We start from the raw sequence: 24,633 nt of genomic DNA on the forward strand, positions 1-24,633 counted from the left end.
CTGTAAATGCTTTGAATTGCTTAAATAAATGGAAATAAAAATAAAATAAAATTTGTTTGTTAACTGACATTTAAAATCCTCCATTATGTGAAAATGGCCGTAAGTGTAGTAAGAAAATCATCATTTTTCCAACTAATTTCTGTGCATATCACACTATATAAAGAAAAAACATTTCGTACTAAAAAATATTTTCCTACCATTTTATTATTGTTTGATTCAATTTTGTTTGAGCGTTCTTCAAACTAAGAGAAAATACTCCACATTGACGGGAATCGAAATGATTAATAATGTAATTTTTGTTTTTACCCGAAAACGTTCACGAGCATACCAAATAAACAAATGCAAATTACTTTTGCAATCCATAAGCAATAAAAAAATTACTGAAATCCAATTTGAATGCTGCGCATCACATACCATTTTGAATAATTTCTGCTGACAGGTATAAATTTGCAATTTTTACATTACGAGTCCGTGGGATCAGGTCACTTCTGTTATTTAACCTCATATGTTAAGGATATTGGTATTGACCAGGTTAACATAGTTATCACATACCGTTTAGACAAGTTCAAATGGAAATTTTAAAGGTTTCAGTAACGAATTATAGCTTTTAATAAGACTGAAAACTGAGAGAAGATTTTGGTCGTCTATAATATTCATTTTAAAGCTTCATAATGTTATCTATAATAGATCAATTGTTCCAAATATGTATTACGTACTAAACGCTATTAAACAGTTGTATAAGTTTTGTAAATTGGCATTGAATTCAAGTACAATAATCGCACTGTGAGATGCTACTTAGTACCTCTTTTTTATTTATATAAAAAAGATTTAAAAGCCGCCAGGATACTTCGTAGTTTTTAGCAATAAAGAAAATACTACAAATCATTTAGCAAACGAATTTTAGCATATCTCTTCTCTACCTTCTAATTTAGCAATTTTCATTTTACAGTCAACCCTATCAATTCATTGTACTGTTGATGGGGTCCCCCGACCCTTTTACAGGAGTGCGAAATTAAATAAGATTTTTTTGTTACTCGTTAGCAGCTATTTAAAAATTCAAACCACAATACATCGTGTATCATCTTCACCCGGAGAAAATGCAAATAAAACTGTACAAATAATGGTAGATGCATGTGTGCTGAAAGCACCTGCGTCAGCCAATTTGAAAACCTATATTGAATTGAGGCGATGCATGCATAAATGGACAGCGGATGCAACGGAAGTTAAGTGTTCGTCCCGAATATGCACACCTTAAATACTGTCACGATTGTTTGATTTTCCTATCAGACATTATTGAATTCTAGCTCATTTGGCTTTGCCCTTTCATTGAATAAAGCTCGCTTAACTCATTTATCATCAGAAAACATAAAAACCATTAGTCTGTGGATACATGCATATACCAACGACATATAATAAGCAATGTCAAACTTTTTTGCATCGCTTTGTTCTCATTTAAGTTTTACAAGGTAAAATAATAAATAGATAAAAACAAAGTGTTTCATTCAATGTTAAAATACAGGTGAAATGAAGCATGATGAAATTATTAAATTTTTTCGAAAGTTCTCAAATCAAATCAAAATGTCTAGCTTTATTTATTTACTAATACAGCGGCCGTAATGTTTACATTGCCTAATTTATAAATTATATTTAATTTTTAAAAGGTTCGACTGCTTTATATTTCTAATTTTAGAAAGCGAATGTTTGCCGTTTACACTTTTAACGTTGTAACCAGCTTTCGAAAGTTTGTAGGTTAATTAAATTTTGCCCCCATATAAACCTATCCCCATATTCGACATTAGCCAGAAAGCGTATTGTTTATTCTACCAATGAATGAATATCTCAAGTTAGTGTACATCGTTCATTAGTTATATTTGAACGTATCGCCAGAAATAACTTCTCCCCTGGCGTCGAATTTTTCACCTGCTTGCAATTCGGCACTTGACGACATTATCCATTATTCAATAACCATGTACCAATTGGTACATACTGGTCCATATAAGATTTTACCAGATATGTGAACCATTTAAATGTAGTTTTATGTTGTCGATCTGAAATTAGGGAATGCATCCTATTAAACCTAACAAACGCGGTCAAAAAATCAGTAAGAACGAGGCCACTTGACTCTGTTGACTACTTATAAGGAAATTTGCTATCAACCACAGGAATCGGTCGATAATTAAATACAGCCTCCATATATCAGGTATACCGTTATGAAGTGAGCGTCAAGACACAAATGTTGCGATAGTGAACCTTTACCCTTATTTTTTTTTGTTTGCTATGTCATCAGCGAAAAATATTTAGTACACATCAAGCCATTGAACAGACAACATCATATTTCTTCATCGTGTTAAAAATGTCGAATTTTGTATCAGAAAGTGATGATTTACGGAAATTATGTCTATGATCATGCTCTAGCAGCAGCAACATGAAAATATGGTTTTAACGGTTCAGAAGTAATGATGAAATAATCTTTTTTCAACAACTATGTACCAATTGCTACATATAAGATCAAAACAAATATGTGACTAACTACTTACACTGAAAAAAAATATTGACGTAATATAAAAGATAATACATCCTAAATTTTAGAATACGCAATTTACACAACATTAAAGAAAAATTTACACAACATTAAAGAAAAATTTACACAACATTAAAGAAAAATTTCTTTCGAATAAAGAATTTTTAATTAATTTTATAATTTTTGCTCAAGTATTGGTTTCTTCAAAATTTTGGACACGAATATTTGATATTTGCTTCTCTCAGTTAAAATTCTATGCCATTGTATAAAAGTAAATTTGAATTAAATTAAAGAAAAACGTTTATGGGTGAAAGAAATAGTCTCTAAATTAACTGAGATATTGAATCTATGGATTAAAGATGAAAAATCTTAAAAAAATAGGTTAACACAGTAGGTAGAATTCTACCAAAAATGGTAGATTTTTTACTGTTTAGTAGTTTGGTAGAATTCTTGATGTTTTGGTAGATTTTCCTCTCCAACTAAGAGGTAATTCAATTTTCAATAGAAATAAAATTTTGACAAAATCTTATATACAAATTTGTCGAAATTTCCTAATTTGAATTGTAAAGAGCTTAGATCTAAAGCTAGAAAGCTCCTTAAAAAAAATTTCTTTATATAAAAGAAGCAGCATTTTTGACTAGAAATCAATACCAAATTCCCTAAGGAGAGGTCAAAATCTATGAAGTCACGTAAACTTTTTTTTAGTGTATTAAGCAAGTAGTGGTGATACAGATAAGCAAAAGGCGATGGAAGAACATGAAGTTTTATCAGAACGCTAACCTCAAAACTACGACGGAGTTTTGGAGTGTTTTGGCCATAACCATCCAATTCATTTTCTGGGGATGTCTTTGCATCATAAATCACATACTCTAATTTTTTTATACGTTTCGTATGTGAAACTGAAAAATAAATAGAAACTAGAACTTGAAAGTGGAATCATTGGAATATTGTGGATGAAAGCAAAATCGGGTCGACTTTTACCATCAAGAACGGGAGGGACTCTTGCTTTGGAACTTGATCTCCCACGGCAATTGCAATATTGTTCCAACTAAGATCAATGCAGCCGCGTCAACATCTACTTATGCAGAATTGATAGCAGCCCATCTCTGCAAACCAGGGTCACATGACATGAATCACGTGCCCGCTCTGGACACATTTCCTCTTAGTTGCAGAGTGTCTTGATATGGATAAAAATTAACAAGAAATCCCTATAAAAATAAAAAATATTAATAATTAAACAAGGATTAAATAATTCATTATTGGAATGCTTAATTTTTTGCAAATTCAATGAAAATTCTTTTATATAAAAACCTAGAATTATCGAATGACATTATACTGGTATTGGGAATCCAAGTCCCAAGACTAGTGTTTTGTGATGATCTATTTATAAATAATACTAAATTTAATTAGTAAATAAAAAATGTTTATATAAGAGCATTGGGTACAAAGACGTTTTTATATAAGACAAATTTATAACAAAATTATACATTTTTTTTTGCTTTGAAAAGCCATTCTTGCAATAATAATTCAAGAAGTCCTAATGTGTAAAATTTCAGGAAAAGTGAGTGAAAAAAGAAATAATAAAAAAATACAAACAAATGAAATATTTTTTTCTTACCTTCAATACAGACAACATGATCTCTTATTTGTTGAGCTATCTGGGCATCAGTTATGGGAAGTAAATCGATCAAGTCATAGATGGCATAAATCGATGGATGTACACTTTCAAATCGCTGGATTTCTTGTCGTATTGCCAATGAGTTACTAATTAAAGGTTGCGGTGGTGCCGATAATGGCACTGGTTGGAGATGTGGTATAGCAGGTGTCGTAAAATGATGCGGTTGCACCGTAGTTGAAGTTGACGATGATGAGAAATGAGGATTATTATGGTGCTGTTGGTGATGATGTTGATGATGATTTCTCAACACCGTTGGTGGTGTTTGATTTTGATAATTATTCATGGCGAAAAATCTTTATGATTTTGTTAGGCTGTATAGCAATATGCACTTTAAACAGAACACTATTGAATCAATAACGACGAGTTGGACTTACAATATATTTCTTTTCTTTTTTATAAATTTTTTTCACACATTTACATTTACATAATTTAAAAAATCGTCATGTTAAAAGCTTAAAATTTGGAAAAAAAAAAAGATATCCTTTACTTGATTTGGGCACACACAGAAGATTCACGAAATCTGAAAAAAAAATAATAAATATATTGTAATATACGTTCAGAGATTGCTTTCTAATTTTTTTATAAATAAACAATGGCAAGGAAAGTAGTAAAAATCCCAGTTTGAAAAAGTAAATAACCAGTAGATACTGATGTATTGTTCTACATGTTTAATTCTTTGGAAAATTGTCGAAATTGTTTTATTTAACTACCTGTAAATTTACTCAATTCTCCATAAGCCATAAGCCAGTGACATAACAGATATAAGACAGTTATACATTGTGCAATAGTCATATGATATTAAGGTGTATGGGCAACATGTAGATTGTGAATATTTACTCCACTAAAGACCATGGACATTAGACGATCTCGTCATTCCTTGGACTACTATATATCTACATAAACCATTGAATTATAGTTTTTTTGTTAGCGCATTCTACCTCACCAAAACTGTGGATCACTTTAAGCCACTGTGGAGTAGAGCAAATTTTGCTCGATTGCGAAGGATTCCAGCAAGAGACTCGATTGGGACTGCGGATAATAAAACTAATTTCCATTTTAATAATATATTCTGTATTGGGGGCACCTAAAATGGACCGATATAAATTGTCCTATTCATTTATGTAGTAAAAGAGATATGTAGTTCACATTTAACGCCTAAAAGAAATCTATATTTGAAAATTGTTCAATAAATTAAAATATGAAATTTTAAGCAAATAATTTGGCTTCAAGAAGTTTAAGAAGTAAAACAGGCCATTTAAAATTATGATATTTGTGTCCTAACCAAAATTAGAAATTTACATTGCCAATGATATATAAGCCCGAGTTCGTTACATTGCAGTCTTAATTACTTCTTTTTAATACTAAAGCCCGGCACCTCTTTTATATATTAGGTAAATTTATTTTATGTAATGTTTTTTTTAATAAATAAATAAAAAATTAGACCATATTAACAAAAAAACACTAATTTGACTTTGTAGCCCAAAGGAATTTGGGGCTTTTATGTACTTCATATTAGCATATTTCTTTAGGGATCCCAAATTCTGGCAAATCGTATGAAAATTTCAGGATGGCAAAAAATGGTAGACCTTTGACAAAAAGAACTAACCTAAGCGCTCATGAAACCAAATCGAAAGATCGGTTCATGTGTAACCGGGCGGTCTTAGCTATATTTTTATATCCACCATCATAGAATGGTGACAGAGGTACAAGTTTGTCATTCCGTTTGTAACACATCGAAATATCGATTTCGGTCTATATAAAGTATATAAATTCTTAATCAGGGAGAAATTCTAAGACGATGTAAGCATGTCCGTCTGTACGTCTGCCCGTCTGTCTGTCCGTTTGTTGTAATCACGCTACAGCCGTCAATAATGGCGCTATCGTCCTTCGTCTTTTTCGTCTTTTGTTTGCAGGCAGGTCAAGTTCGAAGATGGGCTATATCGGTCCAAGTTTTGATATAGTCCCCATATAAACCGACCTCCCGATTTGGGGTATTGAGCTTATAAAAAATGTAGTTTTTGACCAATTTGCCTGAAATTGGAAATCTAGAGGTATTTTAGGACCATCAAAAAGTGTACCGAAAATGGTGCCTATTGGTTCATGTTTTGGTATAGCCGCAATATGGACCGATTTCCCGATTTTGCTTCTTGGGCGTCTAGAAAGTGTATTTTCTATCCTATTTGCCTGAAATTGGAAAACTAGAGGTATTCTAGGACCATAAAGAGGTGTGCCGAAAATGGGGTGTATCGGTCCATGTTTTGATATAGCCCCCATATAGACCGATCTCCCGATTTTACTTCTTGGGCTTCTAGAATCCGTAGTTTTAATCCAATTTACCTGAAATTTGAAATCTAGAGGTACTCTAAGACGCTAAAGACGTGTGCCGAAAATGGTGAGTTCCGTCCATGTTTTGATATAGCCACCATATAGACCGATCTCCCGATTTTACTTCTTTGTCTTCTAGAAATCGGAAATCTAGAGGTATTCTAGGCCTTAAAGAGGTGTGCCGAAAATGGTGAGTATCGGTCTATGGTTTGATATAGTTCCCATATAGACCGATCTCCCGATCTTACTTCTTGGGCTTCTAGAATCCGTAATTTTTATCCAATTTGCCTGAAATTTGAAATCTAGAGGTATTCTAGGACCATAAAGACATGTGTCGAAAATGGTGAGTACCAGTCCATGTTTTGATATAGCCACCATATAGACCGATCTCCCGATTTTACTTCTTGGGCTTCTAGAATCCGTAGTTTTTACCCAATTTGCCTGAAATTGGAAATCCAGAGGTATTCAAGGAAAATAAAGATATGTGCCGAAAATGGTGATTATCGGACCATTAGTGTAGCTAGACAATTTTCCTAGGGCTCCCCTAGCTCAAATTTAACTTTATAAAAATTAGTTTTATAAAAATGAATCAAATAATGAATAAAAATCACACATCAAGATAACTAGACAATTAATATTAATATTAAATCAACTAAGAGTAGTTCCACACTTTTCCCAGCAAAAAAATTGGGAGTTGTTCTAAATGCACAAATTTAAATGCACTTCCAAAAATGTCCTCACAAAGAAGTTAATTATTTTAGCTACACAGGAAGTTTTTTAATTCAGTATTTTATAGCTCGTTTTTTCATACTTCAACGGGAATTTGTATTTTTTCAAATAGGTTAAAAAGAATTAATAAAATGGTACAAATTATTCATTCTAGAATGCTACATCCATTCTAGAAAAAAAGAAAATTTTTGAAAATATTCCAGGGCAAACGTTTCAGAAAAGCATTAGAGTGCATTAAAAATTATAAAATTTATCACAAATTTTTTTAATTCACATTCGAAACACTGAATTCGGATGGGACCTTAAGAAGTGATGCAAATTCAGTGCAACTGCTGTTGAAATGGAGGAGGACATTTGTCCTATGACAAGTTCATTTTACAGTCATCGCTTCTCCGCCAATTTTGCACCACTCCCAGACCCAAAAAGAACTTTTTCACTAATTTTTAGGGACGCTTTTTGCAGCATTATTAACAAATACATTTATGAAAGAATAGTTTTAATAACAATTACTACTTTTTTTATTAAATTGACTAAAAATCAGACTAAACAAACATAGAAACATAAACATAAGTTCAACCACAGCTTTATTTCATAAATATCAGACTTCAAGCATTCACTTATAATAAAGAAACTAACTAACAATTTAGAGACAATGTTAAGAAATAAAAATATTATTGCCATCGGTAACTGCTACCACAACCCCAGCAATTTAATTGTGCATGAAAGTCTTTAGTGCAACTTTACTTGTTTAATTTTATATAAAAAAACAATGGAAAATCGTAAATAGGTTTTCAAATTCTGGGGGGGGGGGGTCTAAGCCCCCTACCCAGAGACCTTCCTACGCTTATGCAGAAGCCAGAGTTTTACCTTGATTTGCTTTAAATTTGGATATATCATAGCTCCCATTTATATATCGAGGCCGACTTATTACATTTACTTGTATAATTTATAATAATAAAGTCTAAAACTATGGAAAACTGCCCAAAACATGGTACACAACTTGGACTACCGCTGGTATATTATGGATAATGGCCTATGGATCAAAACAATTAATATGATTATCTTAATAGACTTTTAAACTTTTTAAGAAAAATGTTAGAAAAAAATTTATATTTTTCAAATTAGACATTGAAATAATATTCGAAGGCACATGCTATAAGTTAAAGCCTGTTTTTACTATAGATGAAGGTATTCTAACAAGAATATTAAACAATCCCATTAATGTAAACCATGAATAACTTGTTGTAATGGGAGAATTCATACGTATTTCTGAATTTCTATACAGAAGTCAAATATCGATACATCTTTCATCTTGAGATGCATGGATCACTGGCGTAATTAGTAAATATGTAATATCATTCTACCCTGCCAAGTTTTTGGAAGAATTCCAAACACTAGTCAGTCGAATACATACTAAAAAAAGAGTAATTACTTTTAATATTTATTTGTGTAGTTGCAATGCTTTTTCCACTGTTTGCCTCACACACATGAATTTGACACATTTGTACACATACACTTTCTCACATCTTCTTCTTCTTTGTTTATGTTTGGTTTTGTTTATGTTTGGTTATTCGTAGATGAATTTTTTATCCAATTTGATTGCTTATTTCTATAACACTTATTTCTTCCATTTACTTAGTTGATTTACAGCGATTACAACATTTATTAATAACACATTGATTTTGGAAACATTCCATTACACACAGAAACACAAAAAATATTTTAATTGATATTTTCGTAAGAAATCGAACACTAATATCATCACACTCTTCACGGTTAAAGCCGTACACTTAACGCATTTTTCTTATTTTGTTTTATATATTTTTTAATCAATGCGTACTCTTGTTATTGCAACTTTCCGCGACAAAAACGTCAACATATCCACATAGTTCCGTCCGATAAACTAATCACTTTGGCAAAATTCGATAAAGCACGTACCATTTTCGATAACAGCGATGGGAACTGAATAATGTTAAATTGTACCAAAAGAAGTGTGAAAATGTACAAATCGATTGAATATCTCCGAGAATTCAAAGATTATCGTTGTGGGCCTGTTCGTGCACTTCACCAGCAAAATATAACGTATCCCAATAAACACAGGGTGAGCGTTTTTCAAATGCAACACCTTTTCAGTTTGAGGGTAAATATATTATTTGCAACATAAATTCAATTTGACTTGAAACAGGTAATTTTCAATACATTTTCAAATTGTTTGCGAATTACTTCCAAACCGCCAAAATGTTGACTTTGAAAATGGGTTGAAGATAATTGGAGAAAACTTTGAAAAAACACTACCTTGAAATGCAACAAAAAACAACTTGGTTTTCAATACCACTTTGTGCAACAAAGTTCGTGGAAGAAATAAAAAATGTGAAAATTTTTTGATAATCAACTGAAATTAATCAAAATATTTTATAATAATTGACAAGAAAAATAAAACACGAAATGGAAATGTGAAGGAAATAACTAAACTCAAATCTCTTTGCAGACAACTAAAATCTTTGGATGCTGCATTTTTGGAAACATTAAGAGGCTGATCGATGAAAAATTATAGTGGCTTAAGGTGGGTATTAAGTTCGAGTTTAGCCGCTAAAATCGTCACTTTTTCACGATTACTTTTCTTTAATAATCAATTTTTAGGAATACAATCTATATGAAAATTTGCTTTGGGCCATTCCCCTGCCAGCATTTCAAAGTTCCATTTCAACCTCATCGTTACCACAGACTCGTAAATGTCACTTCAACCATCATGAAAAGGTACATCAAAAAGTACATGCAAGTAATTTGCCATCCCTACTGTTAAAAAAGCCATTTTTTTGTGAAACGCCAAGCGCAACCAGCTTGTTATATTTTAATTAAATAAAAACGAAAATAAAGTTCTGAAAACATAGATTATACGCTTAAAATTGTGAAAGGTATATTGGTGAACAATTTGGTGATTTTCCTAATGGAATAAAGTGATTATTTTTCAAATATTTTACAGACACGCTGCCTCCATGGAATAAAAACACTGGTTGATAGACGCAGCAACATGTAACTCGCTACTTGTAACTCAACATCATCATTAATGCCAAAAAATTATGTTAAATGTAATGTGATAGTGGTATAAATGTTATATTTTTAAGAATTTGTAAATGTTTAATCAAATTAATAAATATCTAAACAAACGTGTTTTACTCGACCACAATGATTCTTTTACAACTATCTTAAAATGCACTTTTTCTGATTGTTTGGAGGGTCCCTTATTGGCGTCGTTCTAAATTGATCTATAAAGGCACCTAATAATTGCACTCATGCGAAACATTTTTGTAGTAACTTGGCGTGGTACAACTTCTCAATAGTGACGGCGCTTTTCCGACGAGTTTTTGATGTCGTATATGATTGTTTTCGACGTAGTGGGGATTCTCAAAAGAGTCCCCAAATTCAAAAAATGTTGGCAGGGTCGCTATCAAGTTATAATAAAAATTATAACAAGTATGCATAATTGTATGCCTTTTTTACTGATTTAGTTTTCACGTTAAGGTAAGTACTATGTTCGCTTTTCGCGTTGAATTTTTCGTGGTTACTTTATTAAGACAGTTCAATATAAAGCAGACAAATTAACTCAATTGATGCGTAGTTTCTTGTTCCACTAGTTTTAGGCAAAACTTTACAGGAATAAGTTTGTTTTCATTTATAATTTTGATTATTTAAGGAAAAGTAATCGCAAAAATAAAGTGGTTTTCAACTCGAAAACCGAACATAGTACCTACCCTTAGGGGCTAAACTCGAACTTAGTACTCACCTTTATCGAAAAGAGAAAGTTTCTATAAATCAAAGTGCAACCAATTAAACTTGGTATTTATGCTTTCCCATATCAACAACTACTGGATGATATTTCGCGTCACATCGATATTTTAATTTACATCGCATCATCGGTTGAATTTGCTATTTTGTGAATTCATATTGCTGGAAATGTATTCTAACTCTCTGGCTAGCACGTTCCCTGCAAATTACCCGAGTTTTAGTGAGTTTTATAACAATTTTGTAACACCAAAGTTCTTGAGGAAATCGAATTTTGTGGTTTTCAATTCATTTTGTGTCACGAAATACGTGGTCAGTTGGGAGAAATACAATAATATGAAATATTTTTGACAATAAGGTGGGTATTAAGATCGAGTTTAGCCGCTAAAAACGTAATTTGTTCACCATTACTTCTCTTTAATAATCCATTTTAAGGAATACAAACTTTGTGAAAATTTGCTTTGGCCTTTTCCCCATCAAGTTATAATAAAATTTGCAACAAATATGTATACCCTGCCAACATTTTTTGAATTTGGGGACTCTTTTGAGAATCCCCACTACGTCGAAAACAATCATATACGACATCAAAAACACGTCGGAAAAGCGCCGTCACTATTGAGAAGTTGTACCACGCCAAGTTACTACAAAAATGTTTCGCATGAGTGCAATTATTAGGTGCCTTTATAGATCAATTGAGAACGACGCCAATAAGGGACCCTCCAAACAATCAGAAAAAGTGCATTTTAAGATAGTTGTAAAAGAATCATTGTGGTCGAGTAAAACACGTTTGTTTAGATATTTATTAATTTGATTAAACATTTACAAATTCTTAAAAATATAACATTTATACCACTATCACATTACATTTAACATAATTTTTGGCATTAATGATGATGTTGAGTTACAAGTAGCGAGTTACATGTTGCTGCGTCTATCAACCAGTGTTTTTATTCCATGGAGGCAGCGTGTCTGTAAAATATCTGAAAAACAAACACTTTATTCCATTTGGAAAATCACCAAATTGTTCACCAATATACCTTTCACAATTTTAAGCGTATAATCTATGTTTTCAGAACTTTATTTTCGTTTTTATTTAATTAAAATATAACAAGCTGGTTGCGCTTGGCGTTTCACAAAAAAATGGCTTTTTTACAGTAGGGATGGCAAATTACTTGCATGTACTTTTTGATGTACCTTTTCATGATGGTTGAAGTGATATTTACGAGTCTGTGGTAACGATGAGGTTGAAATGGAACTTTGAAATGCTGGCAGGGTAATTTCATGCATTTGTCTTACTGATTTAGTTTTCACTTTAGCGATTTTAGCGGCTAAACTCAAACTTAATACTCACCTATAGACTCAGCCCTGCCAACATTTTTAATTTTGGTGGAGCTTCTGAGAATCCCCACTACGTCGAAAACAGTCGTATACGATATCCAAAACTCCTCGGAAAAGCGCCGTCACTATTGAGAAGTTGTACCACGCCAAGTTACTGCAAAAAAGAATCGCATGAGTGCAATTATTAGGTGCCCTTCTGGATACATTTAGAAGGACGCCAATAAGAGCCCCTTCAAACAATCAGACAAAGTGCATTTTAAGATAGTTGTAAAAGAATCATTGTGGTCAAGTAAAACACGATTGTTTAGATGTTTATTAATTTTATTAAACATTTATAAATTCTCATAAATATAACATTTATACGACTATCACATCACATTTAACAAATTTTTATGCATTAATAAAAGATTGATGTTGGGTTACAAGTTGCAAGTTACATGTTGTAGCGTCTATCAGCCAGTGCTTTTATTCCCAATGGAGGCAGCGTGTCTGGAAAAATATTTGAAAAACTATCACTTTATTCCATTTGGAAAGTCAAAAATTGTTCACCAATATACCTTTCACAATTTTAAGCGAAATAACTATGTGTTCAGCAATTCATTATCATTTTTATTCAAATAAATTATAAGAAGCTAGTTGTTCTTGGTGTTTCACAACATATAAAATGACTCTTGTAACAATAGTGACCGCAAAATACTTTCATGCGAATAGTGATGGCAAAATACTATCACAGTTGGCGATTGTTGCAGTGTCACTTACGAGTCTGTGGTAGCGATGAGGATGAAATGGAACATTGAAATGCTGGCAGGGTATGTTCACAGTTTGGCAACGCAATACAAATCATTTCAATTACGCGATGGTATCCCATTTTCAGTTACTGCCGACGTATCAGTAACTGAAAATGGGATACCATCACATACACCCCATTCGTAGTGTATGTGTTACGACTCTAATTAGTCAAAATACATTGAGCTACTAATAATTCAGATTGAATCAAAAACATATGTTTCATCATATAAACAAACTCATTAATACCGACTAGCAAATAAATATTAAATTATTATTCACAATTTTATAAACCCCATAATTAAGTTGGACTTCTACTTACCATTCAACTGAAGCAAGATAATGGAAATAGCCAACACTTACTATAGCAAAGACGAATATGTCGAAACGGTATAGGCCAAACACTCATTGATGAGCTCATCAAATAACAAAATTTCTTTTTTAGGCTTCCGGGAATAAAGTAAGTCGCCAGACTGTGCTTTGCGGGTCCCAGAATATTGTATTGAATGGCAAAGTGATTGTACAAAGCGGTTCGATAATACGAGGCGATTTGGCTAATGTACGGACAGGTCGTTACTGTGTTATTAGCAAGAATGCAGTAATTCGTCCGCCATGTAAGCAGTTCAGTAAAGGAATTGCGTTTTTCCCCATGCACATTGGAGACCACGTATACATTGGAGAAGATGCTGTAGTCTCGGCCGCAGTTATAGGTTCCTTCGTGTATATTGGCAAGAATGCAGTTATTGTAAGTAAAATTGTGAATATAGAGTGAATTGAATCAATAGTACTTCTTTTTAGGGAAGAAGATGTGTACTAAAAGACTGTTGCATTATTGAAGATGGTGCCGTTCTGCCTCCCGAAACGACTGTTGGTAGTTATATGCGTTTCACAGCTAAAGGCACCATTGAGGGTGGTCAGGGAAATCCAAATTTCGTGCCAGCTGCAATGCAAGATCAAATGGTTGATTTCACCAAATCATTTTATGAACATTTTGTACGTATCCCCCAAGCGAGTTAGAATTTATAAATAGAGTTCTATATTTTTCTAATTTATTTGTTCAAAATAAAACACTTTGACTTAATCTTAACTAATCTATTAGTCCGGTTTCTATATCATAAGCTTCGTGACCCATTTCAAATATGGGAGTAGTTAGTCCTGTACGAAGAGCAATTTCCTCTGCAGTCTCTTCAGAATTGTTCAAAGATTTAGCATTAATATTTGGATCCATCAAGAGCAGTGTGGCTGTATTACGACAATTAGATACTGTTGCGGCTACATGTAGTGGTGTTTGTTGTCCATCTGATTGGGCATTGACATCGGCTCCATGCTGCAGTAGGAGGGAAACGCTCTCAGCATGACTCCATTTGCAAGCAGAATGTAAAGGTGTCCAGCCCAATTTTGTTTTTGCATTTGGATCGGCTTTATATTGCAACAAAAGCTTAGCTATATCTACATAATTATTGTAAGCTGCCCGATGTAAAGGAGTATAACCATCTTCGTCCACTGAAGCGACTGTTTCAGGATCTAGTCGCAAAATTTCTCTAATTTCGTCCAGCTTCTTTTCATTTACAGCCCATAGAATCATACGTTCCAAGGTGGCTGTAGTATTAAAGTCAATATATTCAATTTTCATAAATATTTCAAAGTACAGCATTTCTTACCTTGAGGATTTTTATCCTCTTCAATCAACTCGTCGGCATCATCATCCCACCCACTCACATGCATTCCCCGTGGTACTTTTGCATATCTTAGTTTTTCCAATTGGGATTGTTCATCATCTGAATCATAATCTCCCATTTTGTTCAAAACAAGTCACTAGCAAATAATCAATATGTTTTCTTTTCAAATAGGTTTGTTTTTATCGCGAATATTCTGAAATATTCCGGCTTGATTATAAAATCGTAAACTTGTCGTGTCGTGTTACGTCCAGTGTTGCCTAAACTACATTACACGGCATTATGCTTGAAAACTCCTTTTTGATATATAAAATCTAGCTTTTTAAATAAAAAAAAATTATTTGAAATTTCGAGATTTCGAGCATAATATGAACGTAGATTTAGATTTGGGTAAAGATATGAATGATAATAACAAGAAGACGAAGGAATTATTGGTGGTGAGAATAGGAGTCGTTGGTAACACTAGCATATTTTTCAGAAAATGCAACAAAGCACACTTAATAAAAGTAAACAACTAACACATTACAATACGTTTACTAGACGTTGTGAAGCATAATTAGTCAATTTATTGTTTATTGCGCTGCAAGACGGTTTGTTGTGAAATTGCGGATAATATTTGGGCATATATAAACAAAAATGAGCGAAGGACAAGACGCAAACGTTGAAGGTGGTGACCGAAAATTGCTCGATATTTTCCTAGATGGTTGGAATATTTATGAGTTTTTGGATGAAACCACTATCGATACAAACAGTGCGGAGTATCAGGTAAGTTTTTAGTAGAAACATAATGTATCCCTTCTTAAAGAAATATAATTTATTCTAATTGCTTAGAACAAAGTTAAAGATGCAATTAGCAATTTTGAAAAAACCACCACTATAGTGAGTCAGATAGGTATGTTCAGCTCCAATGAATTCATTGATGAAGTACCAACGGATTCCTTGCAATATTTGCTACTGCCCTATTTCTTGGGCAAACTCGCATTGAAATCTCATAAGCGTGATAGGGAAGAGGTGTTACGATTGGCAGAAGTTTATTTCAAGTAATTATTTAAAGTTTAAAAATGAAACAAATTCTACAGAATTTATATATTTTCTAGGGATTTCATTCAACGATGCCAGGACTATGAGCTGTGTGATGGGCCAAAGAAGGATACCTCAGACACTAGTAGTAGCCAAGGAACAGGTTGTATTGACACTACACAACAACTTGTGGCCTCTGCTATTTCGCGCAACAATAAAATAGCCCAGTTCAAACGTAAGAAGGAGCTTGAGCAACAAATTAAAAAGATGAAAGATGCTGTCCGCAGTGAAACAGCCGACGATGAAATAAAAAGGGATTTCTTCCTAAAGTTTATACAAAAGAGTATTATGGATGCCAATGAAGAATTGGAAGACATCAAATTAGAGATGGGTGTAGTTGAAATGAGAAAACAACGTATGGCCGAATTTGGTACAACACGAATGGATGATTTTGCACTTCCACCACATGCTATAGCCACAGCAGCTAGTGGCAGCCATTCGCATAATCATCACCATCACCATGGTACTGCTCCAAAGCCAAAACCAATGCAACCTTTCATTATAACTAAAGATGCCACACAAAAGGCTGTTTTTGGTATGGGTTATCCAAGTTTGCCCGTTATGTCTGTTGATGAATTTTATTCACAGCGTGTACGTGAGGGCATTTTCCCTGACGAAGAAAAAATGGCACGTATTAACCAAGAAAAAGCTATGGCTGCAGCTCAAGATCCCGAGGAGAAAGAGGAAGCAGAAAAGGCCGAAATGGAGGATAAAGTAGAGAACGATGATCCTGAAAATTTAGCAAGAATGCGACGAATGGATGAATATAGAGATGTTGTTAGGCGAGGTGATGGTAATCGATACAATCGAAGTTAATGAATGACTTAAAATATTTATCGTTTAAAATTAAAAAGCAATAAATTAATATCAACTTTAATGTATCTTTCAGCGTTTAATTTCTTGAGCACTATCTAGGTATGAGAATATTAAAAGGAGGCCTTAGACAATTAAAACAATATTAAGGAAAAAGGTGAGATATGGTGAACTTCCTCTTATTAATGAGTGCTACCCAATCGTATGTTTAGATCAATGACAAAGGTTCGCATAGTGAGAATTTATAAAATAAATGTGTCCATGAGACAGTGTATTCGAATTATAGGTCCATTGTAGGAAGGGGCGATTCCTCCTTTTGAAATTTTGATTTTACTGTGTATGTAGAACAAGAAAAAGAACGATATTTATCTACACTACTCTATACCAGCTCGTGTTACAAAGTTGAATATCAAAATTAAAAGTGCGAAAAGAACTATGAAAATAAAGAGATAAAGAAAAAAACAATTGAAATTATAAAGTGCAATTTTTCATTTATTACGTTAATCTCTAAAATGCTCCTTATGACACTACACAAAATCGGGGTTTCAATTTGAAAATTTTGCTAAACGCGAAAATTTTTGTTGGCACAGTAGAACATTACATTTACTAGCAAACGTGTTGACTCTTGATTGCATTTATTGTGTAATAAAAAGCTTTCAAGGTCAATCTTTGATTTTATTTTGCACCAATGTTCCATTAACACATCTTAGCCATTCTTTTTTTCATAGAAAAACAATTAAAATTTCACTATTTCTGAAGTCGACATATCAGGTTTTTTTTATCCACTGAAGATATATTGTGGTTCCTTTTGCGTAATGGGGCTTGTGACAAAATTTTCCAAACTCCTGGCTTTAGATTAAAATTGTTTCTTGGGTCATTAATCTTAGTTGATGATTCTTGGGTCATTAATCTTAGTGTCGTCGCCACTTATAGTCTGGGAAGCTTTTACTGTCCTTTTATACACTCAAAAAATTTGTAATTCATAAATGCAAAAAAACTTGGCTAAAACAGCAGTTTTTGTTTACTGAAATAGGGAAAGCAGTAGCATGTAGTTGTTTCAGGAAACATCCGCTAGTTGAAACAGCAAACACTTTTCTTTGCTGAAATAGCAAACAAATACTACTGAATTAGCAAACGTTTTGCTAAAAGCTTTAGCCAAACACCACTGCTGTATTTGCAAACTGCATTACTTGAAATATCTGAACATTTTCTACTATAACAACTATAAATATCTGTTGTCCTAGCAATGAGATTACTTTTCATTATTAATGGCATACTTTCTATTTTATTATGAAATGAACAACCGACCGATCACTTATCTCAAAAAATTACATTTTTCCTTAAATAAGAAACTTATATATAATCAGGCTTTGTTTTAGATAATATAGGCATGCGACTATCGAAGACACCATATTGTAAATAAAATTTCCATAGCTATTTATTTGTAATTTTTCTAAATATTTTGTTTTTATTTTCTTTGGACTTTGTTACATGAGATTTGGGGGGTCCAGAACAAATATAGAGATTTATAACCTGTTTCTGTATGTCGAACGAGAGTGTTTCAAATGAAAAAGAAAATATTTGGGTTTCTCTATGTCGACAGTCAAGTCACTTCATATTTTGTTGTCGAGTAACAAACGAACATATACAATAGGTGTCAAGAAAAAATATATCCGGTTTGAAAAGAAAAATTTTCGCCTGAGGCTCTTTTCCACTTTTACGGCCATTTGCATGTAGCTTCGTTAGGCTTTAACTGCCAGTTAACAGAAAGTAAATCCCAAATATCTTCGGCAGTTAAGTTCCTAACCGGCATTTGGAATATATAGGCAAGACGCCAGCTATTTCCATGATACGGTTTAAAAGTTCGTTAGTTAACGGAGCACTAACTGAGCTTCATGAAAATGGGCGTTACAATTACAAATGTTAACAGGTTTCAAAATTAGACGTTCACATTAATTCACATTTGATAACAAAAATAAAACAAATGAAAATTTTTAATAGTTTATATTAATGGATCTTCACAAACAATTAATTTTTGAAGCGCATGGTTGCATTTAACGCCACAGCTAATGTTATGACGGCACTTTTCATATTTCGTGTACTTTCCCATAACCCGTTTTAAACCGGATCTTTTTTCATTCATTCAACAACTTTGAAATAAAATTGAATATATTTTTTTTGCAAAATTCTAATTTCACGGCTACATTTAAATTCACCAGCAAATATCTCCGGTTATAGGTGTGTACTATGTTCGGTTTTCGAGTTGAAAATCACTTTATTTTCGCGATTACTTTTCCTCAAATAATCAAAATTATAAATGAAAACAGACATATTTCTGTAAAGTCTAGCCGAAATCTAGAGGAACAAGAAATTGCACATCAATTTAGTTAATTTATCTGCTTTATATTGAACTGTTTTAATAAAGTAACCGCGAAAATTTCAACGCGAAAAGCGAACATAGTACTTACCTTATAGCAGAGATATTGGCTTTAACGGATAGGTAGAAGTGTTAGATACACAATGCAGTTAGTTATTTTGCACATTTACATCAAGCGTTTTTGGATTAAAAGCCGGTTTTGTCAAAAAAACGGTTCAAAAACACATATTTTTTCATCTAAAAACTAAACTGATAACCGGATAAACTCGAGTCGTGCCTTATTTGAAAGGTCTTACCTTTAGCTTTTTAGTGATGTATATTTCAAAGTTCGGTTCACTAAAACCGGTTTTTATTAACGATTATTTGGTTACACTTTAGGCTCGAATAACCGGTTAAGGCCGGTATGCACCTCTAGCGAAATTTTCGGTAGCAAAAATTTATTTAAGTCTACAACAAAAAAACAGGGCTGTTTACACAAATGTTAAACCAGCTAATCGCTTTTAAAAATTGTTAATATATGTTCCAAATATTCCTCAAATAAATTATTTATTATTTACAGACCTTTTAAAACTTTTACGCACACAATGATTGTAATAAATTAAATGTTTGCTGCCAAAATATGCTTTTGACAACCCTGTTATTTTCATTAGAGGTGCGTACCAGCTTACGAAATTGAACGCTACCGAAAATTTCGTTAGCATAAATAGCAATGCATTTCTTATGGGAATGAAATTTTTCGCTAGAGGTGCATACCGGCCTTTAACCGGTTACGACCGCCAACCGTTTACTGTTTATTTCGATGTCAAATTTAACTCTCTATCAACTTTTTTTTCGAGGTATAGCTAAACTAGAGTTGCTCCCTTCATATTTAGTTGTCGAGTAACAAACGAACATATACAATAAGTGTCAAGAAAAAAGTAAAAACAATTTTGGAATTTGAATCAATTCTCAAGCCAAAAATTTGAAAATACTCGTTTGTGATAATCAATGTACTCTCATACAAACAATATGAACTTTCAAAAATAGAGAAACCCAAATTGATTCGAATTCGAGTGACTGCTTTTCAGTCGACTGGGTTGTCGTTCGACATACAGAAACAGGGTATTAGTGTATGCAAATCTCATGGTCTGTTTAATTAAGAAACAATAACTAAAATATAGATTGCGATCTCCGCGTCGGTCAGATATGAAAAGGGCTACTTATTTACAAATGTTATTGCATAATCTTTTAACATTTGACTGATGTGGGTTTAAAATCTTATTCGGATCAACAGACAACAATTTCAGTAAACTACCGATTTGTTAGCGGCTAATAAACTTAACACCCACCTTAAAAAAAAGTTACCGCGATACCCTTGCTTGGTGGATATTGGGGTGTATGTTATCGATTAATTTGAAGGAAAATCGAAAAAAATTGACTGCAAAATTAACAACAGCTAAATTATCCATAGGTCTCAATAGTCAATGAAGAAACTGCTTCGCTAGGACACAACTGTCACTTTTACTCCAAAATATCCGGCAAACAAAAACATGGAATGTTTGATATGTTTGCAAACTGATAGGGAAGAATTAACCAAATGTATATTGGTAGATTCAAATGAATGGCTGGAGTATAATATTAAGAGTATTATAGATAAGCATTTGTGGAGTTTTGTAAGTGTTTACCAGCTATGTTCTAATAATGTGCATGCAAAATTAATTTGAAAGAACAAACTGTTGATCGCAGTCTTAGGGATTTTAAATAGGAAATTTAGTAATTGAACTAGGACAGGTAACGTGATCCATTGCTCTACTTTCCCGTATACCAAAGATTCTGTAAGCAGTTTTGCTGTTTCGCTTTGCACAATACATGTAGGCAGGAGTTGAGAGCCACTGTGTGTTAATTAACTCCCAACATTAAAAAGTAAACAATGCCGCAACTTTACAAACTTTTAGGAATATCTGTTTCCCAAATAATCTTGTCATTTCGTGGCAAAACCTATTCTCAATGAGGAATAAACAAGGCTCACATAAGCTGGAGCACTGTTTGCTTCATTTTTATCTTTTACATGGAGAGTGCTCCAGTATATGTCCACCTGGTAACCCATGAGGACGATTGTGTCATAGTCATACCAGGTAGAGTGTCAAATATTGTGAGGAGGTGATTTCCTACATACGCTTAAGTACTTCTTTCTTGCCCCAAATCGAAAAAAATTTCATATATTGAATTTAAGAAGTGAACCAAAGCTTCATACAAACATGTGATCGGAGCATTCCCATGTCCAATAATCGGTGTTGGTCATAAAAATAGCGTGAAATAACATAAGGAAAATATTAGGAGATGATTCCAAATGCCTAGGAGCCATATGGTTATCTCTTCATTGAATTATCTGCCACAACCTCGCAGTATTAGTGCCACCCAATGGTGAAATCTCCAAACGATGAGGAAACTTGGCATCGAATTGGAAACGGTTACCACTCCAAGGTGGTGGAACAGATTCTGCAGCACGTGACGTATGTAGCTTCCTCGTACTGGATGTTGATGCTTTAAATATCAATTTATTTCTTTTTTGTTCATCTTTTAAAACATAAGCAAAGTTCTTTGGCAAATATTTCATCTACATACCACAATTTGTTGGCATGCATGTCATTATAAACATTTTAAAACTACATCTTTCATCTGCATATTAATGAGTATTACCCAATTCAATTTTAATGTCACTGTTAAAGTTTGTCCTTGGCAACACCTACAGATATTTTTACGATTCTGAAATACTCAATGAAAAAAGTTTTAGTGTTAAGCTATGTGCAATACGGCAGGCCTATCACAATTCATAGTGGGTAATTTATGAATTAAAGTGATTATTAACACAATATGTAATTAAAAACAAAGATTTGTAGATTATAATTTTATTTTTAAAAATATTGTTTATAATTATTAATTACCTTCACCTACATATACTCCTAAATGTAATTATTCTATGCCAATTAACTAAAAAAATTAAATTTAACATAATTTATTTATGTTATACTGTACACATTTTTTTATTACCAGGAACTTTCTGTAGGGAAATCGTGCATATGTCTTTCATGTTGGGCAGAACTAAATGGTTTCCACGAATTCTACACTCGCGTGGAAGACATCCATAATAAAAGAAAACTAAAGTTGGAATATGAGGATGATCCTTTGAATGAAGAAAAACCAAAAGATATGAAAACATATCTAGAACCAGAAATTGTTATTGGTCAAACTCCAATTGAAATAAAACAAGAAATTGAAGAACAAATTATTGATATACCCCAAGATGAATTTAATGATAGTGATGAAAACTCCACAGATGTACTGGATGAAAGTCATGATCCTCCATTTGTGGCTGATAGCGGCGATAGCTGCGAAATCGACGATGATAGCGATGATAATTTGCTCTTAGTTCGAAGAGAAACTACAAACTCTAAAGGGGAAATAAGTAATGACCAAAATACAACAAAACAAAGAAGTTGTAGGGCCAAAATGGCCAAAGACGAAAAAACACCAAAAACAAAAGACGTACCCTCCAGCAGAAGTAGTTCTCGTAAGCCATCAAATCTTCCAAAAATGAATCCCGCGGAGTACGATAAATTCTTGCAAGAACATTTCAAAATTACATGTGATAAATGCCAAGAATCATTTGAACGTTTCCGATTCTTGTGTCAGCATTACACTAAAGAGCACAATGAAGAGGGATATGCGTTATGTTGTGGAAACAAATTTTACAATCGCAAATCGCTGGTCGATCATATTAATTATCATCTAAACCCGGAGTATTTCAAGTGCAATATTTGCGGTAAAGTATTTACAAAGAGAAAATATCTGATTAGTCACATAAAGATGCACGATGAGAAAACATTCTGTTGCGATATGTGTGACAAAAAATTTGTACAAAAACACTCTCTTGATAAACATAAATTAACACATTTGCCAAAATCTGAAAAGAAATTTCCATGCAATGACTGTGGAAAATTGTAAGTACGCTTATTTATGTAACATATGAATGAAAACAAAAATAAAGTTTGTTATTTTTATTCACTTAGCTATGCAAATGAATACACTCTTACACAACATCAAAAGGCTGTGCATCTTAATACCTATGCAAGAGTTTGTGAGATTTGTGGTCAAATTATGCCGGATTCGAATACATTTAAACGTCACATGGAGAGACATGAGGGAATTTTACCCGTCAAAACGGCGAAATGTGATCAATGTGGGATGATATTGACAAATCAACAAACATTGAAAAAGCATATGGAAGCAAAACATCCTACGGACAAACGCGAACATAAGTGTCATATATGTTCGAAAATTTCTCCGAGTTTACGGGCTTTAAATAAACATGTTAGAGAAGCACACGAAATGGGATATCGGTTTAAATGTACGATATGTGAAAAAGAATTTAAAAGAGCTGATAATTTTAAGGTTTGTAAGGAGAATAAATATACTGAATTTAGTTAATACGTTTGTTTTTCAGTCCCACATGTCTATACACACAGGAACGCCGCTTCACCGATGTCCATGGTGTCCAAAAGAGTTCAATTCCAATGGTAATATGCATCAACATAGAAAGAAAGCTCATCCTGTTGAATGGGAGGAAGCGCGACGAAAAAAATATTCCGGAAATTTACCACAGAATTTTACACGTATGTCTAGAGATGATAATTCTCAATCGCAAATATTACCAATGGATTTAGATCAAATACAAATGTAGTATATTTTGAGTGTTCACTAATAAACTATAAAGAAATGTTTACACCCAAAGAAATTTGTTAGTAGGGACAGCAGAAATGTCTGCTAAAACAGCAGAAAGTCTGCTGAAAAAGGGACAGCAGTAACTGTTTGCTGAAATAGCAAACATTTTCTGCTATTTTTTAAGCTCGATTACAGCAAAACATTTTTTATTTTGGCTGAAACATATAAAAATGTCAACTGACATATATTATTTTAACATAATTAAAACAATATTTTATGAATATCTATAGTATTTGACCAAAAATCTGAATATTTATCGAATTGAGGCATAACAGCAAACAAAATGTTTGCTGATCTATTTAGGAGCTTGTAAGTATATTACAGTGCAAAAATATACTAAAAACTACTTTTGGTTCTTAAATATGCTTTGAGGAAACATTTATAACCTAAAAATTGTATAATTTGTTGTTCATTAGATCCTGAAGTACAAAAATATAACAGCAGACATCGACTGCTTTTTACTATGAGTGTAATATAATTTTTGCTAAGAAATTATTTTTCGTGCAAAATTGAAATATGTTAATATCTTAAATTATTTATAAGAATTTGAAATTGCATTTTTATGTACAGTTTTGAATATTTAGTTATGAGACTTTCTTATAATTAAACAAAGCAATGCTACTAAGCAAGAACCCACTAAGTGTATGGGATGACTTAAACTTCAAATAAAAATAAATTAAGTGCAGGAATAAAATTTCCATAAACGAGAAAATGTAATTTTTTTGTTGTTTGCCTAAAATTTAACATTGTTTCTTTAAGAAAATTA

At 32.8% G+C, this 24,633-nt stretch overlaps 5 protein-coding genes and 1 long non-coding RNA gene across 7 annotated transcripts; 3 read left to right on the forward strand and 3 right to left on the reverse strand.

Moving 5' to 3' along the window:
• Positions 1-1,283: 1,283 nt before the first annotated feature.
• On the reverse strand, positions 1,284-9,135 carry LOC142224586 (uncharacterized). Its single transcript, XM_075294369.1, has 4 exons — positions 8,686-9,135; positions 4,140-4,719; positions 3,302-3,420; positions 1,284-1,340 (listed from the first exon to the last, which is right to left on the reverse strand). Exons 2-4 carry the CDS (start codon positions 4,480-4,482, stop codon positions 1,284-1,286), a joined length of 519 nt encoding a protein of 172 aa, XP_075150484.1. The 5' UTR covers positions 4,483-4,719; positions 8,686-9,135.
• A 2,667-nt stretch (positions 9,136-11,802) lies between these two features.
• LOC142227606 (uncharacterized) lies at positions 11,803-12,294 on the reverse strand. Its single transcript, XR_012719923.1, has 2 exons — positions 12,074-12,294; positions 11,803-12,016 (listed from the first exon to the last, which is right to left on the reverse strand). It is a non-coding gene; the product is annotated as an uncharacterized LOC142227606 (long non-coding RNA).
• A 1,033-nt stretch (positions 12,295-13,327) lies between these two features.
• Positions 13,328-14,247, forward strand: DCTN5-p25 (Dynactin 5, p25 subunit). Its single transcript, XM_075294462.1, has 3 exons — positions 13,328-13,550; positions 13,606-13,905; positions 13,959-14,247. Exons 1-3 carry the CDS (start codon positions 13,503-13,505, stop codon positions 14,175-14,177), a joined length of 567 nt encoding a protein of 188 aa, XP_075150577.1. The 5' UTR covers positions 13,328-13,502; the 3' UTR covers positions 14,178-14,247.
• Ankrd49 (ankyrin repeat domain-containing protein 49) lies at positions 14,188-15,063 on the reverse strand. The gene is made up of 2 exons (XM_075294461.1): positions 14,822-15,063; positions 14,188-14,759 (listed from the first exon to the last, which is right to left on the reverse strand). Exons 1-2 carry the CDS (start codon positions 14,955-14,957, stop codon positions 14,248-14,250), a joined length of 648 nt encoding a protein of 215 aa, XP_075150576.1. The 5' UTR covers positions 14,958-15,063; the 3' UTR covers positions 14,188-14,247.
• Positions 15,064-15,389: 326 nt separating this feature from the next.
• On the forward strand, positions 15,390-16,797 carry Tap42 (immunoglobulin binding protein Tap42). The gene is made up of 3 exons (XM_075294460.1): positions 15,390-15,601; positions 15,668-15,876; positions 15,934-16,797. Exons 1-3 carry the CDS (start codon positions 15,473-15,475, stop codon positions 16,730-16,732), a joined length of 1,137 nt encoding a protein of 378 aa, XP_075150575.1. The 5' UTR covers positions 15,390-15,472; the 3' UTR covers positions 16,733-16,797.
• Positions 16,798-20,550: 3,753 nt separating this feature from the next.
• LOC142224688 (uncharacterized) lies at positions 20,551-23,880 on the forward strand. 2 transcript variants are annotated; one of them, XM_075294470.1, is made up of 4 exons: positions 20,551-20,758; positions 22,140-23,086; positions 23,156-23,537; positions 23,590-23,880. In XM_075294470.1, exons 1-4 carry the CDS (start codon positions 20,636-20,638, stop codon positions 23,824-23,826), a joined length of 1,689 nt encoding a protein of 562 aa, XP_075150585.1. In that variant the 5' UTR covers positions 20,551-20,635; the 3' UTR covers positions 23,827-23,880. The 2 variants fall into 2 exon arrangements, with proteins under 2 accessions (XP_075150585.1, XP_075150586.1); XM_075294471.1 differs by lacking the exon at positions 20,551-20,758 and adding an exon at positions 21,696-21,921.
• The last annotated feature ends 753 nt before the right edge of the window (positions 23,881-24,633 follow it).

This window comes from Haematobia irritans, chromosome 2 (genome assembly GCF_050003625.1).
Source record: "Haematobia irritans isolate KBUSLIRL chromosome 2, ASM5000362v1, whole genome shotgun sequence".
Classification (NCBI taxonomy): domain Eukaryota; kingdom Metazoa; phylum Arthropoda; class Insecta; order Diptera; family Muscidae; genus Haematobia; species Haematobia irritans.

Coding starts and splice junctions, on each gene's coding strand:
- LOC142224586 (XM_075294369.1), bottom strand. CDS start 4,482: ATGAATAATTATCAAAATCAAACACCACCAACGGTGTTGAGAAATCAT. Junction 3,421..4,139: donor TCATGTTGTCTGTATTGAAG/GTAAGAAAAAAA, acceptor TTTATTTTTCAG/TTTCACATACGAAACGTATA. Junction 1,341..3,301: donor AACTCCGTCGTAGTTTTGAG/GTTAGCGTTCTG, acceptor AAATGAGTTAAG/CGAGCTTTATTCAATGAAAG.
- DCTN5-p25 (XM_075294462.1), top strand. CDS start 13,503: ATGGAAATAGCCAACACTTACTATAGCAAAGACGAATATGTCGAAACG. Junction 13,551..13,605: donor AAGACGAATATGTCGAAACG/GTATAGGCCAAA, acceptor TTTCTTTTTTAG/GCTTCCGGGAATAAAGTAAG. Junction 13,906..13,958: donor TTGGCAAGAATGCAGTTATT/GTAAGTAAAATT, acceptor ACTTCTTTTTAG/GGAAGAAGATGTGTACTAAA.
- Ankrd49 (XM_075294461.1), bottom strand. CDS start 14,957: ATGGGAGATTATGATTCAGATGATGAACAATCCCAATTGGAAAAACTA. Junction 14,760..14,821: donor AGAGGATAAAAATCCTCAAG/GTAAGAAATGCT, acceptor TTAATACTACAG/CCACCTTGGAACGTATGATT.
- Tap42 (XM_075294460.1), top strand. CDS start 15,473: ATGAGCGAAGGACAAGACGCAAACGTTGAAGGTGGTGACCGAAAATTG. Junction 15,602..15,667: donor CAAACAGTGCGGAGTATCAG/GTAAGTTTTTAG, acceptor CTAATTGCTTAG/AACAAAGTTAAAGATGCAAT. Junction 15,877..15,933: donor TTGGCAGAAGTTTATTTCAA/GTAATTATTTAA, acceptor TATATTTTCTAG/GGATTTCATTCAACGATGCC.
- LOC142224688 (XM_075294470.1), top strand. CDS start 20,636: ATGGAATGTTTGATATGTTTGCAAACTGATAGGGAAGAATTAACCAAA. Junction 20,759..22,139: donor ATAAGCATTTGTGGAGTTTT/GTAAGTGTTTAC, acceptor TTTTATTACCAG/GAACTTTCTGTAGGGAAATC. Junction 23,087..23,155: donor TGCAATGACTGTGGAAAATT/GTAAGTACGCTT, acceptor TTATTCACTTAG/CTATGCAAATGAATACACTC.